This window comes from Haematobia irritans, chromosome 1 (genome assembly GCF_050003625.1).
Source record: "Haematobia irritans isolate KBUSLIRL chromosome 1, ASM5000362v1, whole genome shotgun sequence".
In the NCBI taxonomy this organism is placed as follows: Eukaryota; Metazoa; Arthropoda; class Insecta; order Diptera; family Muscidae; genus Haematobia; species Haematobia irritans.
In genome coordinates, this window is record NC_134397.1 from 250,376,324 (window position 1) to 250,392,588 (window position 16,265).

Here is a 16,265-nt window from a genome sequence, read left to right on the forward strand (position 1 = left end):
TATTACAAAATTAACATTTTATTTTCCTTGGGCAATTGATCTGCTACTCCTTTGATCCTTTGTATAGTTTCGGAACAAAAATATAATCCGTATTTGTGTTAAAAACCCACACAAATAGTTTTAATAAATAAATTATTTCTTAATTCACATTGCAAATGGCGCCACGCTATAACCCAATAAACACAGGATGAGCGTTTTTCAAATGCAACACATTTTCAGCTTGAGGTTAAATATAATTTTCAACATAAATTCAACTTGAAACTTGAAAATCGCGTTCTCAACAAAAAACAGACATTACCCTCAACAGTGAAATTCAACACATTAGCAATAATATCTCAAGTGTTATCCTCAAATTGAAATGCATCGCTACTCAATAATTTGTGCAGTATTGATATCGAAACACATGAGTTCGATTATAAGGAAGATCTTGACGAATCAGTAGTAGCCAGCGCCTCGGAAACTCCATCTGTAGCTTCTAATGTTGTTGATTACACATCGATGGTCAATATTTTGAGCAAAATGATGGAAGAAAATTCTCTAAAAATCCAAGAGAATTCTAGAAAAATGATGGAAGAAAATTCTCTAAAAATGCAAGAGAATTCTAGAAAAATTATGGAAGAAAATTCTCTAAAAATGCAAGAGAATTCTAGAAAAATGATGGAAGAGAATTCTCTAAAAATGCAAGAGAATTCTAGAAAAACGATGGAAGAGAATTCTCTAAAAATGCAAGAGAATTCTAGAAAAATGATGGAAGAAAATTCTCTAAAAATGCAAGAGAATTCTAGAAAATTGGAAGAAAAATTCGACGAAAATTCAAAAAAGATGGACGAAAATTCTAGAATTCTAAATGAGAATCTTCAACAAATTGCTGAAGGCATGGAAAAACGTGTGGACCATATCGAAAGCCAAATTGGGGAGCTGGATAAGAAGATTATTTCTGTGGATGAGAAAATTATGGTTCATGATGAGAAGTTTCTACACATTGAAAGAAAAATGTCAGAGCTGGAAATTAAAGGTGGACCAGTGCGCGTTATCGAGGGCTCGAAAACCAAACCTCCTGTTTTCGATGGCTCAACTTCATTTGATGTATTCAAATTCCAATTTGAAATGGTTGCTTCTAGAAATTTATGGAACGACAATGACAAAGCAATTGAACTTCTATTGGCATTAAAGGGCAACGCCGCTGATGTGATACAAAGCATTCCCGCTGCCTCTAGAAATAATTATAATGAAGTAATAGCGGCACTTCAACGTAAGTACGGCGGAGAACATAAGCAAGACATCTTCAGAATGGAATTAAGAGGAAGAGTCCAGAAGTCAAATGAGACTCTACAAGACTTTGCAACAGAGGTTGAGCGGTTGGTGCTTTTGGCATACCCAGGAGAGAGTCACCCACTTGTGGACCGCATCAGAATTGAGACCTTTGTGAATGGCATTCGAGACCCAGACATAAAATGTGCAACATATGCGTCACAAAAAGCTACATTTGTGGAAACTGTAACATTTGCCCTTGCACAAGAGACAGCGAGAGTACTAGCACGTCCTCAAGTTCACAAAGTACGTAAGGTGGAGACTGAGAATGACGAATCAAATTCCGTGATTGATTCAGTGAAAGAAGCCGTTAAGCAGGCAATGCAAGAAATGAAGAAGGAGACAACAAAATCCAGAATGAAGTGCTATAACTGTGATAAGCCTGGACATGTTGCTCGGGAATGTAAAGCACGTCGTAAGCGATCAAGATCGAAATCGCCATCCCCATCAAACAATAGCCATTTGTGGGTGAACCCACAGTCCAGTGAGTCACCTTTAAACTAAATAGAGCTAGTTCAGCGGGGCAAGAGCTGGCTCCCACATATGATGGCCCCACAATCTCCATAGCAATAGTACAACAGCAAAATAACAATTTAACTGTCGCGGGGTGTGTTAACGGCGACAAGCGTACATTGACGTTGGATACGGGTGCGTCGAAGTCTATGTCATGTGCGCACACTAGTTTGATTGGTAATACTAGAGAGGTCAGCGCCATCTATTGGCTACAGGAGGAAATAGGCAGAGGGAGAGATGATGGACATCAATAAACATTCTCTATGAGAGGATGTCTGACAGATGATTTGGTTTGGATGGTGTTTTGGAATTTGGTAATAAAATGGCTGGGAAAGCTTGGGATGATGGCGAATGAAGCGTGAATAATGGAGGATTTTTGGAGTTTGAGCGTCAGATTATTCTGGTTTTGGACGCGAGCGAGTGAGGTTGATGGTTGAAGAAAGTGCGGTTATTGTTTTTTTTGAAGTTGTGAAAGTTTGCCTAATGTTCCCAAAAGTCGTTTAAATAAAAACACAACAGGACAATCGAAACAAATGTTTATCTTTTTTTATTGGCAAATGAAACTGTTTATTGTGCTAAATATTGGCAAGATTCGATGCTACTGTGAAATAGATCTAATGCTAAACTTATACATTGAAAAAGAAAAGTTAAAATAGACTTAAAACTAAACTTAAAAGCTAAAAGAAAAGCGAACTACAATTAAAAATTAAAAGAAAAGTAAACAAACTTAACAGCTAATCTTAAATGCTAAATTATAAGTAACCTGTAACGAAAGAAAACAAGAAGAAGGAGAACTTTAATAAAAGAAAATAAACTATAATAAAAAGAAATAAATTATAAAAGATAAAAAGACAACCTGAAAAAAAAGAAAGACATTTTAATTAAAAGGAAAACCATCAATCTAAACTACTCCTATACTCACCGAACGTCCACCTCCATTTAACACCTCATTTGCGGCCCCCAGCGTTCCCGGCAGACAGGATTCTGATGATCCTTGTGACCCATTTCCATCCATTGCTAGGCGTTGGTATCAATCATCGTTGTCATCATCTTCAGTTGGGTGTAATTGCGTTGCGCTGGTCATCCTACAGCGCCCAGGTACCGTGAATGTTTCCTTTTCTTTTGTCTGACACGAACTTGGACAGGTACATGATTTAGACCTTGACGGACGGACGGACTGGTACATTAAACTTCTGTGAATAAAACGGGGAAAAAGAGATTCATTAATAATTGAATTTTTATCTAGATTCACTAGTTTATCTATAGTCTGTTAGGGGGATTACATTAACGCCTGGGAAGTTTAAATAGTGCCGTATTTGGGCAATAGTGTTAGGCTGAGCTCACCCTAGGACTTGGTTTAGTAATTTAAGGACTGGTGAATTGTGTCCTCCAGTGATATGTATAATGTGCTCCCCATAAGACCTGGAATGGACCAGTGAAGAATGCTAGAAAATAAATGAAAACAAGATCTAGTTTATTGACAGAAAGTTATACTGGTTGATGTTACGCTATACTTACCTTACCTTGACGGACGCACGGAAAAGACAGGAAACGAAAAGGGAGGAATACGGTTTCATCATTTATTCCTGGAATATAAAAAACAATAATTAGTAATAGATTTTTTTTTATAAATTTTGTTTTTGGATTTTGTTTTAATTTGAAAAATATTGTTAGAATTAGTTTCAATAAAACCATAAGATATTTATAACGTAATGAATTGAAATATTGGCGTATAAGATTTAATTTAAATATGGAAGCCTAGAGAAGTTTAAAGGGAGAAGGTAAAAGGTGATTTGAAGAACAGGTGAGTAGCATTTGGGGTGTCCCGAGTTGATGGGCCACGGGGACACCATGGTTGGGGAGGGTCAGGCCACGGCATGCCTTGGAAAACCGGCATGCCGGCAAGCCAATATGGGTGGTAAGTTGTGTGGATGTTAATTTTTGTGATACGTACTTGTTGGTCTTTGTGCTGTCCTCCAAGCTGGTTGAATGTTTTGTTTTTTTTGTCAGCTGCCAGAGGACTGAGTTGCCAATGAACCGCGCCCCATAGACTGAGCCAAAAGCAGGCAACACCGATCAGCAACCAGCGTACGGCAACTCGGTTCCTCCCTCCAGATGGCAGTAGCCTCCGGGCTGTGACAAAAATGGCGCCCGCAACATGGGGCCTGAGAAATCAGGTTTACCACTTCATGTTTGTGACCACAACAATTTCCAATCTTGTCTCGTGTGTTCGTTTGTGTAGGTCCCGATGTTTAGTCCGATTAAAGAGTCCGAAATCGCGTGTCCATGAACGGATATATGAAGTCTGGGTTGGAACAAACGTGGTCAGGTGTTCGTCGATTCCAAAAGGGGAGCGTAAGTCACGACGCAGAATGGTTTTCGACTAAGTTGTCGTTTGCGACGTTTCCTGGGAAAAGAAAATACCATCATTAACAATAGTAATAGTTTCAATAGTCCAAATTGTGTTTACTTACCTGTCCGTCCGTATACTTATAGCTTTACATATGCCAACCAAAAAGAGTCGTGGATGAAATTCGTGTTTTATGTTTATCCATTGTCCTTTTGGTTTTTGGTTATTAGGGGGTAACACAATACCGGTTTTTCATTTGTAAGTGCCAGCAGTACGTATCTGTAAAAAGGGAAATAGGGGAAAATTTATGTTGTGTTGGAGATATGTAGATTTTCTTGTTATTAATCCACCCTATTGGTTTGCAGTTACTCACCTGTTTGAAAAATCACCTTTGAAATCCTTTTCCTGATTTTGAATGATATTGTTAGCAAGAGTGTCTGAAAAAAAAAATAAAAAACAGAATTTTTAGTATTTTAGTTTAGTGAATTTTACTTACTTGAGTTTTTGAAATTTCGAAGTGAAGTGAGTGTGCGTCCTGAAAGAGAAAGAGATTGAATTAAATTGCCATTATTACTATTTTTTTATAATTTTCTTTTATTTGGATTTTTATTTTATTTATTATTTTTACTTTATTTCATTTTCATTTTATTACATTTTAATTTTCAAATTTAGTTTTTCACTAAAAATTTTTATTTTTAATTTGAATTTAGTAGATTTAGATTTCGAAATTTTAATTTCTTTTATTATTTCTTTTTTTTTGTAAATATTAATTCCATTTAGGTTATTTTTGGGTTTCAAAGATATTAATTTAATAAATCACAATCTATTATCATTTATTTTATATTTTTTTAGATTTTTTTTTGGTTTTTATAAATTATTTGTTCATTAATTTTATATTAGGGTTAAAAATTACTTTTTTCATTTACTATTTAGTTTTTAGTTTATTATTCATAGTTTTTATTAGGTATAATTTCGATTTTACTTTTTATTCATTTCTTTATTTCATTCATTTTTATCCATTTCGTTTTCATATTTATTCATTTCAGTTTGAGTTATTACATTTCATTTTTATTCATTTAATTTTATTTTTTTTTTATTTATTTCATTCCATTTTCATTCATTGCATTTCATTTTTTTATTAATTTCATTTTAAATTTAATTTTAATTACTATATGGTTATTTCTTTTAATATTCGTAGTTGTTATTAGGTATAATTTTTGAATCTGGGTTTTTATAATTTTTATGTGTTAATTTTCATATTTAATCATTTCATTTTTTTATTTCATATCATTTCTATTTATTTATTTATTTCATTTTATTAAGTTTTTTTCTTTTTCATGTTTTTTACTCATTTCATTTAATTTTTATTCACTTCATTCCATTTTGTTTTACTGCGTTTCATTTTATTCATTCCATTTCATTCATTTTAATTCATTTATTTTCATTTTTTTTTCATGTCTTTATATTTTTAATCATTTCATATTATTTTTAGTTATTTCATTGCAGTTCTATTCATTTCATAATCATTCAATTCATTTTTATTCACTTAATTTCATTTCATTTTTATTCATTTCATTCCATTTTGATTCATTGTATTTATTTTGTTTTTATTCATATCATTTTAAATTTAATTAAATTTGTTGTTGGTTTTTGAAAGTTGTTTTAGAGGTATTATTGTTAGTTTTTTTTATTTATTTAGTATTTATTCTTCAATTCAATTTCAATTTTTTGAATTTAATTTTTGTTATCTATTTTTTAATTTTTAATTTTTTATATTACTAGGTTTACAATTTTTTTTTAGTTATTTTATTTTATAAACTGAATTTTGATTGATTGATTTTGTTTTAGTTTTGAGTTGAAGGTTTGGTTTTTTTTATAAATTACGTTTGGACGTTTGGTTTTACATTAATTTTTTATTTTTTCTAAATGTTTCATTTGATTATTTTATTAGGTATTTATTGGTTTAAGTTTTGATTTGTTTCTGGTTCATTTTGATTTTGATTCAGCAATATTTTTTTTATTTTCTGGTTTTCATAAAGTGCTATTATTATTTTTTTTGTTTAGATTTTTTGTTACATTTCCTTTTATTATTATTTTTATTATTATTTTTTTTTTTGATCTTTTATTTAATTACTTGTTAGGTATTAAGTTTTTCAATTTCATTTATGAATTTTTGGTTTGATAGTGTTGGGTTGGTTTTGAATTGAATTTTTATTGTTTTTAGCAGTGATAGTGATTTTTATTTTTTTTTTTTTGGATTAAACAGTTTTAGATTTAAGTTTTGTTATTAGTTTTTTTATTTATTTAATTTTTTTGGGTTAGGTGTTGTTGATTTATTAATTATTATTAATTAATAAATTAATGATCAACTTATTTCATGTTTTTCTTTCAAATAGTGTTTTATGGGGTTATCATTATTACCAATTTTGGGTTTGAATTTTAAGTTATAAGTAGAATTGTTTTTTTTTTTTTTATATTGAGTTTACGGGGGTATACAGTTTTAATTTATTTTTTTGTTATCATTTTCGTTTTTTTTATTAAGTTAATTTTAGGATTCGTATTTTTTATTAGAATTTTGAATTTTATCATTATTAACTTGAATTTGTTGTTTGATTTAGTATTTTTAATTACTTTTCATTTTTGTTGGATTTTGGTTTTAGTTTTTAGCAGAATTTTTAAATGTTGATACCTGAAAAGGTAAATTAAATAAAAATATCAAATTAGGAACACAATTAGTTAAAATATTACCTTACCTTAGTCATTCCGTTTGAAATGGTTAGGACGAGAACAGCCAGTTACGATCAGGAGCATTCAGTTCCCATCTGCTCAACCATGCCATCAACCACTACAACTACAGTAGTAACTACTATGGCTACAAATACTGGAGCGGTTGTCACCCAGGCTATGTGTGGGGCCATAACAACAAGTACATCGACCACGTCTAGCCCAGCACAATCTGTCAATGCAACAATGATGTCGGGAATTAACAGTACTCCAAATACTCCCAACTTTAACAGTGAGACTGCAATTAACATTCAAAGACAAATGCGAGAGAATAGAAATTTGGAGGCTGGTGCTCAAAGGCCTGTTGATACGCACGCCGACAACCAATTACATGCGGTAATTGATTCTGCATTGGGTTGGGGCAAGTGGAGTTAATCCGACTATTGGATGAAAGGTTACGGCAGCTTGTACCACAGCTTGTGCAGCAAAGCTTAACGGGTATTACGAACGGCCCAAATACACTTGTGCAAAACCAAACAAGTAAAAATTCATTGCCACCGAATCCACCACTCCAAAATGCTCTAGCGCAAGAAGTTCCACCAGTCACAAGGAACACACAACGAAACGAAGAGAGATTCCAGTCAGATGCAAGGGGACTATCGGCAACTCAGAATATGCAACATCAGTCAGTAGGTGGCCCACCACCACAAGCGGAAGATTTCGGAGCGGTTGGCTATTCGGCACAGCAATATCATCAAGGCTACAATGGAGCAGGACAAAATCGATTTCCACCGCCCCAGACGTTTCCAGCACATTCCCCATATGTTCCAGCATCGTCATCATCACGCAATAACAGGAAAGTGGACATTGAAAAGTGGAGGCTCAAATTCGATGGCACGTCCAAGTCAATCACTGCTGAAGATTTTATTTTCCGCCTAGAACAGCTCAAGAACGACCATGCCTGTGATGATGAGGAGGTGTTGATTAGATTTCCACAACTGTTAGAGGGTCCAGCTGAGGACTGGTACTGGATGCAGAGGCGTCTGGGGCGAGTGCATAGCTTCGAGGCTCTCAAACAGTCGTTCTTGTCACAATTCCGAAAATTTGAGAGCGACTTCGATGTACAAAGGCGTATGATGGACAGGCGACAGGGTCCACAAGAGCCATTTGAAGATTACTACAATGCAATGCTACAACTTCATCATCAGCAGAGAGAACCTATGAGTGAAACAATGTTAATCGAAATGATGAAAGGTAATCTCAAACATACCTTGGCAACTTTGGTTTTCCCAATTCGGATGTTTGGCCTGCAGCATTTCAGGGAGGAGTGTCGAAAGGCAGAACAATTGCTGATAAATCAACGGCAAGCAATGCAGACACATCGGCAGTATGCTCCACGAGTTCATGCAATTGATTATGAAGAGCAGCCAGAAATCGAGGTGGAGGCAATTTCTCGTCAGGCAAATTATACATGCTGGAATTGCAAAGAAAAAGGCCACGGATTTATGGACTGCCTTTCGACCACTCGTAACCTCTTCTGTTATGGTTGTGGTATGGAAAACGTGGTGAAGCCGAAATGTCCCAGATGTAGGGGAAACCAGCAAACGGGCACGTCGAGAGGGGTAGCGTGCCCGGCAGCATCGAATCCCCAGCAGAAGTAGTTGGTGATGGTCATGATGAGCAGAAGGGACCTGAAATGAAGATTTTACAAAATAGAATTAGTGATAGTGATAAGTATAGGAGTAAGAGTAGAGAAATGAATTTTAGGGAAATAAGACCTTGGCATGTTAGAATGAGGGAATATGAAGTTGTTAGAAATAGGATTTTTGGTGAAGAAAATGAATTAGGTAAAAATATTGGAGTTAATGAATAAAGTGAGGAATTTTCAAGTAGTTTATGTCCAATTAAAGAAGTAGAGGAAATTCAATATAGACGTCATGAACCAACTAAACGGATACTGCGAGCTAGGGAACGTTTTAACACTAGGAAGAGGCTACGGCGCGAGATTGCGGCAACGACATTGTATGAGGGTGAAGATACACGTTTGTATATGAAGATAAAAATTGGTGAAGAGGTAGTTGAGGGGTTGTTAGATAGTGGCGCAACGGTGACTTGTCTAGGCAAAGGCTGCTTGGAGCTAGTTGAGCGAGCCCAAATCCCTATCTACAACTTCTCAGCTACCGTAGGCACGGCAGATGATACCCCTCATCGTGTTGTTGGCCGCATTCGAGCGCCTGTCAAGTTAGGAAGGATTGAGAGCGTAGTAACTTTCTTTCTAGTCCCAACCTTGAGTAAGGCACTATATCTCGGGGTTGATTTCATGAAGAAATACAATTTACTAGCCGGCGTTGAATGTCTATCGCTTGAGGAAGAGTCTGGTGAGGTTTCATTGGATCCATCGCAACACCAGTTAAGCAACGACGAGAGGAAACATTTGGAGGAGGTCATAGGCCAGTTTCCGTCGTTTGAAGTTAGGGGACTGGGCAAAACTTCATTAGAGACGCACATCATTGACACGGCAGATGCAGTTCCGGTAAAACAACGTCACTATCCGGTATCTCCAGCAGTGCAAAGCCTAATGTATGCAGAGCTGGATAGAATGCTTGACATGAAGGTCATTGAGCCCAGTGAAAGTCCCTGGAATAATCCTGTAACTTTGGTCCGTAAAGGCACAAAGAACAGATTATGCCTAGATGCCAGGAAGCTCAATGTCCTTACTGTCAAGGATGCCTATCCGCTCCCAAATATTGAAGGCCTTCTTAGCCGGCTTGGAGATACACACTTCATTTCGAGTGTTGATTTGAAAGATGCCTTTTGGCAAATTCCGCTCGAAATGAAGAGTCGCGAGAAGACTGCGTTTACGGTACCAGGAAGACCCTTATATCATTTTACGGTCATGCCTTTTGGGTTGTGTAATGCAGCCCAAAGGATGTGTCGTTTAATGGATAAAGTCATTCCTGCAAATCTTCGTGAAAGGGTGTTTGTCTATCTTGATGATTTGCTCATTGTTGCCCCTGATTTCAAAACACATTTGGAACTTTTGCGACAAGTTGCAAAAGCTCTGAATGAGGCGGGACTGACTATCAACGTGGCCAAATCCAAATTTTGCTTCAAGGAGTTGCGCTATCTGGGATATATAGTTGGTGGGGGAACATTGAAACCAGATCCAGGCAAAGTCTCAGCGATAGTCAGCTGTGAGTATCCAAAGAGTGCCAAACAAGTTAGACGTTTCATGGGCATGACAGGATGGTACAGGCGATTTATTGCAGATTATGCGGAAATTGCTGCACCGATTTTTAAGACATTGAAAAAGGGACGTGGGTTTGAGTTCGGCGATGAGGCGAAAGCAGCGTTTGAACGGTTAAAGGATGCGCTAACCCAGAGTCCAGTTTTAAGGCACCCCGATTTCGAAAAAAGATTTTTCATCCAGTGTGATGCTTCCGATGTGGGAATTGGTGGTGTTCTATTTCAAAGAGACGATGCGGGAGGAGAAAACCCTATCGCATACGTCTCTCAGAAATTGACCCCAGCGCAAAAGAACTATTCCGTTACTGAAAGGGAGTGCCTGGCCGTAGTGATGTCGATAAAAAAATTTCGCCCTTATATTGAGTTAATGCCTTTTACGGTCATCACTGACCATTCATCACTGAAGTGGCTGATGGCGAATAAAGAACTGAGTGGTCGTTTGGCAAGGTGGAGTCTTTTGCTGCAGGGGCACAATTTCGAGATAGAGCACCGCCGGGGTAGTCAGAACGTGGTACCGGATACTTTATCGAGATACAATCTGGACGAACTGGAGTTAGCATCCTTTAACCTAGTAGACCTCGATGCTCCAGAGTTTAAGGAGGAAGACTATTTGGACAAAGTGAAAACCGTGATGGAGAATCAATCAAGTTTGCCAGATTTACGCGTGGTTGATGGCTTTCTCTATAAGCGGACAACACCAGTGACAATAAATATTCCATTGGAAGATTCAGTCTGGAAGTTGTGGGTTCCACAATCTCTCACTGAGTCTGCTATAGAGAAAGCCCACAACCCAACTACGGCGGCGCATGGTGGTTTTCATAAAACTCTGGGTAGGCTTAAAGAGTATTACTATTGGCCGAATATGAATACTCAGGTAAGACTTTTCGTCCAAAAGTGCCGAATTTGTAAAGAGACGAAACCCAATAATCAAGTTATGCGGCAACCCATGGATTCTCATGTAGAAATAGACCGACCGTTTCAGAAGGTTTATATAGACTTTTTAGGCCCCTACGTTCGCTCTAAGACCGGAAATAGTTTCATTTTTATAGTTTTGGATCATGTGACAAGATATGTTTTATTAAAACCAATGAGTAAGGCGACTTCAAGGAATGTGATAAAATTCCTTGAGGCCGAAGTATTCCATAAATTTGGTGTCCCAGAAACTATCTTGTCAGACAATGGAAAACAATTTACTGGAAAAGATTTTGGAGCGTTCGTAGAGGCCTATGGGGTCCGTCACATGAAGACTGGGTTATACTCTCCGCAAGCAAATGCGTCGGAGCGTGTAAATCAGTCTATACTGGCAGCGATTCGGGCCTATCTACATGAGGATCAACGGGATTGGGATCAAAACTTGTCCGCGATTGAATGTGCACTGCGATCGTCTGTACACTCCTCGATTGGCATGACACCCTACTTTGCCTTGTTTGGTACTAATATGGTTACTCACGGTAGCGTTTATAGGCTGGCTAGGAAATTGGATTCCATGAAAGACCGTGAGTTTAGTGCTTTACCCAAGGCTAACAAGTTGGAATTAGTGAGACAAGAAGTTGGAAAAAGGCTAGAAAGGAGTTACCGTGATCGAGCTCGTAAGTATAATATACGCGCTAGAAAAGTCAAGTTTTTCCCTGGTCAAGAGGTTTATCGGAGAAATCACCAGCTCAGTGATTTCAGCAAAAATATTAATGCTAAATTAAACCGAAAATATCTCAAATGCCGAATTGTGAGAGCGGTCGGAAAATGCCTCTACGAAATTGAAGATCAAAAGGGAAAACCGTTAGGCGTATATCACGCGAAAGATTTAAAACAGTAACAATTGCTTTTTTTTTTTGACGAACTGTGGAGTTTATATAAGAAAATGAATCACTTACCTCATTAATAGGTTTACTGGCAATTTCATCTTTCTTCGTTTAAATCCAAGGTCAATAGGTTAAGGTAATTATAGGCTATAGTGTAGGGAAAAATGAAAACAAGGAATTAGTTAATTGAATTATTGTAACAAATTTCAGAAATATTGCTTACCGTGAATTGGTCGGAGCAATTTAGCTTAGCCAAGAAATTTTTGGGTGACCAATATCCGCAATACCTGGGTCCATGTAATACAATTCACCTGTTAGGAGAAATTATACTTACGGTGTTTATTACTTACCTTTGGTGATACTTACCTGCAGCATGTTATGTTTAAAACAAGTTAGTATATGCAAAATCGAAACAAATATAGACCAAAACATGCCAGATGCAGACCAAACAAAGAGCAACTCAGAATCAAGCAAAAGCCAAGAGCAGAGAGGAGAAAACAGAAACCAATCATACAAGAACAAAGCAAATGAATTGAAACTGAGTCCAGATCACTTTCAAACCAGTCTTCAAAACAGGATAATACACGGAAACCGTTTCGCAAATTTGTACTAGGCCGATCCGAATTGAAGAGAAAACAAATTAATTTGTTTCGAACTCGAATGTTTTCCAATTCAAAATAAAATCAAAGTTACCCAATGTATAAACGAGTATAAACTAAATTCAAATAAAATTACAATTGAAATCAAGTTAAATACCAATTAAAATCAAGTGAAGTTCAAACTAAATTTCAATTGAATTTGATTTGGTTAAAGTGAAATTAAACCAAATTAAATTAAATTAAATTAAATTAAATTAAATTAAATTAAATTAAATTAAATTAAATTAAATTAAATTAAATTAAATTAAATTAAATTAAATTAAATTAAATTAAATTAAATTAAATTAAATTAAATTAAATTAAATTAAATTAAATTAAATTAAATTAAATTAAATTAAATTAAATTAAATTAAATTAAATTAAATTAAATTAAATTAAATTAAATTAAATTAAATTAAATTAAATTAAATTAAATTAAATTAAATTAAATTAAATTAAATTAAATTAAATTAAATTAAATTAAATTAAATTAAATTAAATTAAATTAAATTAAATTAAATTAAATTAAATTAAATTAAAGAGCGTAACCGACAATCTCGCAACTCTCAATGCTCAAGTAGCGGAAATCCAACAAAAAAATAGTGAGAAAGATAAACAAATAAACGAGATGGATGCAAGAATCAATCGACTGGAGCAAAAAATCATTGAAAGGAACATTGAAATAAATAAAATACAAAACAAAAAGATGACACCAAATGAAGTGATAAAAGCAGTAGCAGCGAAATTAAATATCGATCTCAAGGAGAGCGATATAAACAATGCATATCATACAAAACAAAAGGAGAAAATTATTGTGGAATTTGGCAACATAAACAAAAAACATGAAATAATGGGCAAAATTAAGGGACATCGATTGAACGATCCTACGATTGAGCAAAATGAAACCAACGAAAATTCCAATTTTATTTATATAAATGATCAACTCACACCTAATAACAGAAAAATTTTATGGCAAGCGAAAACTAAAGCTAAAGAAAATAAATGGAAGTATGTGTGGGTTAAAAATGGGAGTATATTTGCACGAAAAAACGAAAATTCTAAAGCTATTTTGATAAGTAATTTTTCGGATGTGGAACTTATTTGCCAATCAAACTAAACACTATTTAATTTTTACAAAACAAAATAAAGAAATTGTAAATCATATTAAAAAGAAAACTATTAATAAAATATGTGCGAAAATCAAACAATTACATTAGAGAATTTTTCTCAAATAAAACAAAATTTATTAAATTCTGAACTCAGTTTCATTTATATGAATATTAGATCATTAAGAAAAAATTTTACGCCTTTTATGGCAAGTGTAAACAATATATTACAAAAAGTTAAACTTATTGTTCTTGTTGAAACAAATATTCTCGATGACGAAAACCAACTATATAGCATAAAAGGCTTCAATTCAGTTTTTCTCAACAGAATAGGAAGAGGTGGAGGAATTGCAATATACATTCAAGAAGATATAAAATACTCTGTTAATATCATAAACTCAACTTCATACGAATCTCTTGAAATTGACTTGTACTTAAAAGAAATAATCTCTCTTATTGCTATTTATCGTCAACCAAAACTCAATGTTAATCTCTTCGTTGAAGAGCTAGACAGAAACATACAAAAAATAAATAAAAAACAAACACTTATAGTTATTGGAGATATGAATCTCGACATAATGAAACAAACAACAACATCAACGAAATATATGGACATGCTCGCTTCGAATGGTCTTAAATGTATGATACTCGGAGTAACGAGAGAAAATGTCACCAACAACACAACTACATGCATTGATCATTTATTCATCCGAGAGAAAGAAAAAAAAACGAACGCCAATGCACAAGCAGCAATAATAACATCATCAACATCAGACCACTTCTCATTGTTTGGCTGCATTGGAGAAACGATGGAAGAGATGAATATAAACAAGCAGAATAACGAGGGTAGTGTGATTAGCTCAGTTATTGTTAATGAACTAATAAAAACAACTAACTGGAGTAAAATAATGGATGAAAACACTAATGTTAATGATTTGTATAACGTAATGTATAAAACTTTCTGTGATATATATAATAAAGCGAGAAAAATATCTAAAACCAAATTAAATAAAAGAGTACCTAATCCGTGGATAACCCATGAATTAATTATAATGTGTAAAAATAGAGACAAATTGTATCGGAAATGGAGAAACAACAAGACCAACAAAACGTATGAAGAACAATATAAACATTTTAATAACAGATTAAACAAATTATTAAATTTTGCAAAAAATCAATACTTCCGTAAGGAATTTATAAAAAATAGATTTGATATACGAGCTACTTGGAACATTATCAATGGAATAATGGGGAAAAAGTGTAACACTGTCGATGAAGTGATCCAAAAAAATTTTAACAATATTGATTTGGACGAATTACCCAATTGCTTTGCAGAAAATTTTAATACGAATGTCTCACGAATCGTTCACGATTGCAATATAATAACACATAATAAAAATAATAATAATTTATGCAACACAATATATATGCCTCACGCCGACGAATCTGAGATATTTGATATAATCAATAGATTAAATATTAAAAAAAGTGCTGGCGCAGATAACATTCGTGTACAAGATATAAAAAATCACTCCCTAATTTTAACCCCAATAATAACAATGCTCATAAATTTGTGTATGAACGAAGCCGAAATTCCAAACTTATTGAAAACCTCAATCGTGCGTCCAATATTCAAAGGTGGCAAAGGAAACGACTACAATAATTACCGGCCGATATCCATATTGCCTATAATCGAAAAAATCTTGGAAGAAGTAATCACTAAGCGGCTTAACGATTTTGTAAACAAATTTTCCATAATAAATCGAAATCAATACGGCTTCCAGAAGGGAAAATCGATTAATAAGCTTCTTGGAAATTTTGCAAATGAGATAAATCAAGCATTGAATAATAACTTGCATGTCATAGTTCTTTTTATTGATTTTAGCAAGGCATTTGATACGCTCTCTCACAAAAAGTTAATAGAATGTTTGGAAAACAAAGGAATACGGGGGAATATATTGACTTGGTTCGAAAACTATTTGAAACGCCGATCATATAAGGTGAAGGTTGGAAACAAAATAAGTGAAAGTATATTTTCAGAATATGGTGTTCCGCAGGGATCAAAGCTAGGACCTTTGCTATATATAATATTTTCTAATGACATGTTAAATGTACTACAGAATAGCAAGGCTTATGCATACGCGGACGACACCGCCATCGTTGTTATCCACAAAAGCATCAGTGAAGCACAAAAAATTATGCAGGAGGAATTTAATAATGTGACTAGGTGGTGTCATGATAATGGGTTAATTATTAATGCAAATAAAACCAAAATGATGCATATCAAAACGCCTCACATGAATACGTCAAATATACAGCTCTTGTTTCATGATTATAAATGTCTGCATACACATAATATTCGCAATGATAATAGAAATGAAGAATGTCAAACGAGAATAGAGAAAGTGGATAGCTATAAGTACCTCGGTGTGATGGTTGACTCCAAGTTCAACTGGAAAGATCACATTGATTACATACATAAGAAACTGCAGAAATCTATATTTGCTCTTTACCATTTACGCAATTGTGCTCCATTGTGTGTCGTGAAACAAGCTTACTTATCTCTTTGCGAGTCTCA

The 16,265-nt window shown here is 34.5% G+C and overlaps 1 protein-coding gene across 5 annotated transcripts; it reads right to left on the reverse strand.

The window, feature by feature from the left end:
• Positions 1-2,360: 2,360 nt before the first annotated feature.
• On the reverse strand, positions 2,361-7,056 carry LOC142219942 (uncharacterized). 5 transcript variants are annotated; one of them, XM_075288759.1, is made up of 8 exons: positions 6,928-7,056; positions 4,671-4,709; positions 4,548-4,611; positions 4,299-4,453; positions 3,779-4,231; positions 3,348-3,410; positions 2,747-3,017; positions 2,361-2,680 (listed from the first exon to the last, which is right to left on the reverse strand). In XM_075288759.1, exons 1-4 carry the CDS (start codon positions 6,934-6,936, stop codon positions 4,401-4,403), a joined length of 165 nt encoding a protein of 54 aa, XP_075144874.1. In that variant the 5' UTR covers positions 6,937-7,056; the 3' UTR covers positions 2,361-2,680; positions 2,747-3,017; positions 3,348-3,410; positions 3,779-4,231; positions 4,299-4,400. The 5 variants fall into 5 exon arrangements, with proteins under 5 accessions (XP_075144874.1, XP_075144865.1, XP_075144855.1 ...); XM_075288750.1 differs by having other exon boundaries at positions 2,747-3,269; positions 3,343-3,410; XM_075288740.1 differs by having other exon boundaries at positions 2,747-3,410.
• Positions 7,057-16,265: the final 9,209 nt, after the last annotated feature.

What these genes read in the sequence shown, in the direction of transcription:
- LOC142219942 (XM_075288723.1), bottom strand. Translation starts at nt 3,519, where the DNA reads ATGGTTTTATTGAAACTAATTCTAACAATATTTTTCAAATTAAAACAA. An exon ending in CGTGCGTCCGTCAAGGTAAG is followed by an intron (nt 3,270 to 3,342) that starts GTAAGTATAGCG and finishes TTTATTTTCTAG; the next exon opens with CATTCTTCACTGGTCCATTC. An exon ending in TTACTAAACCAAGTCCTAGG is followed by an intron (nt 3,018 to 3,168) that starts GTGAGCTCAGCC and finishes TTTTATTCACAG; the next exon opens with AAGTTTAATGTACCAGTCCG.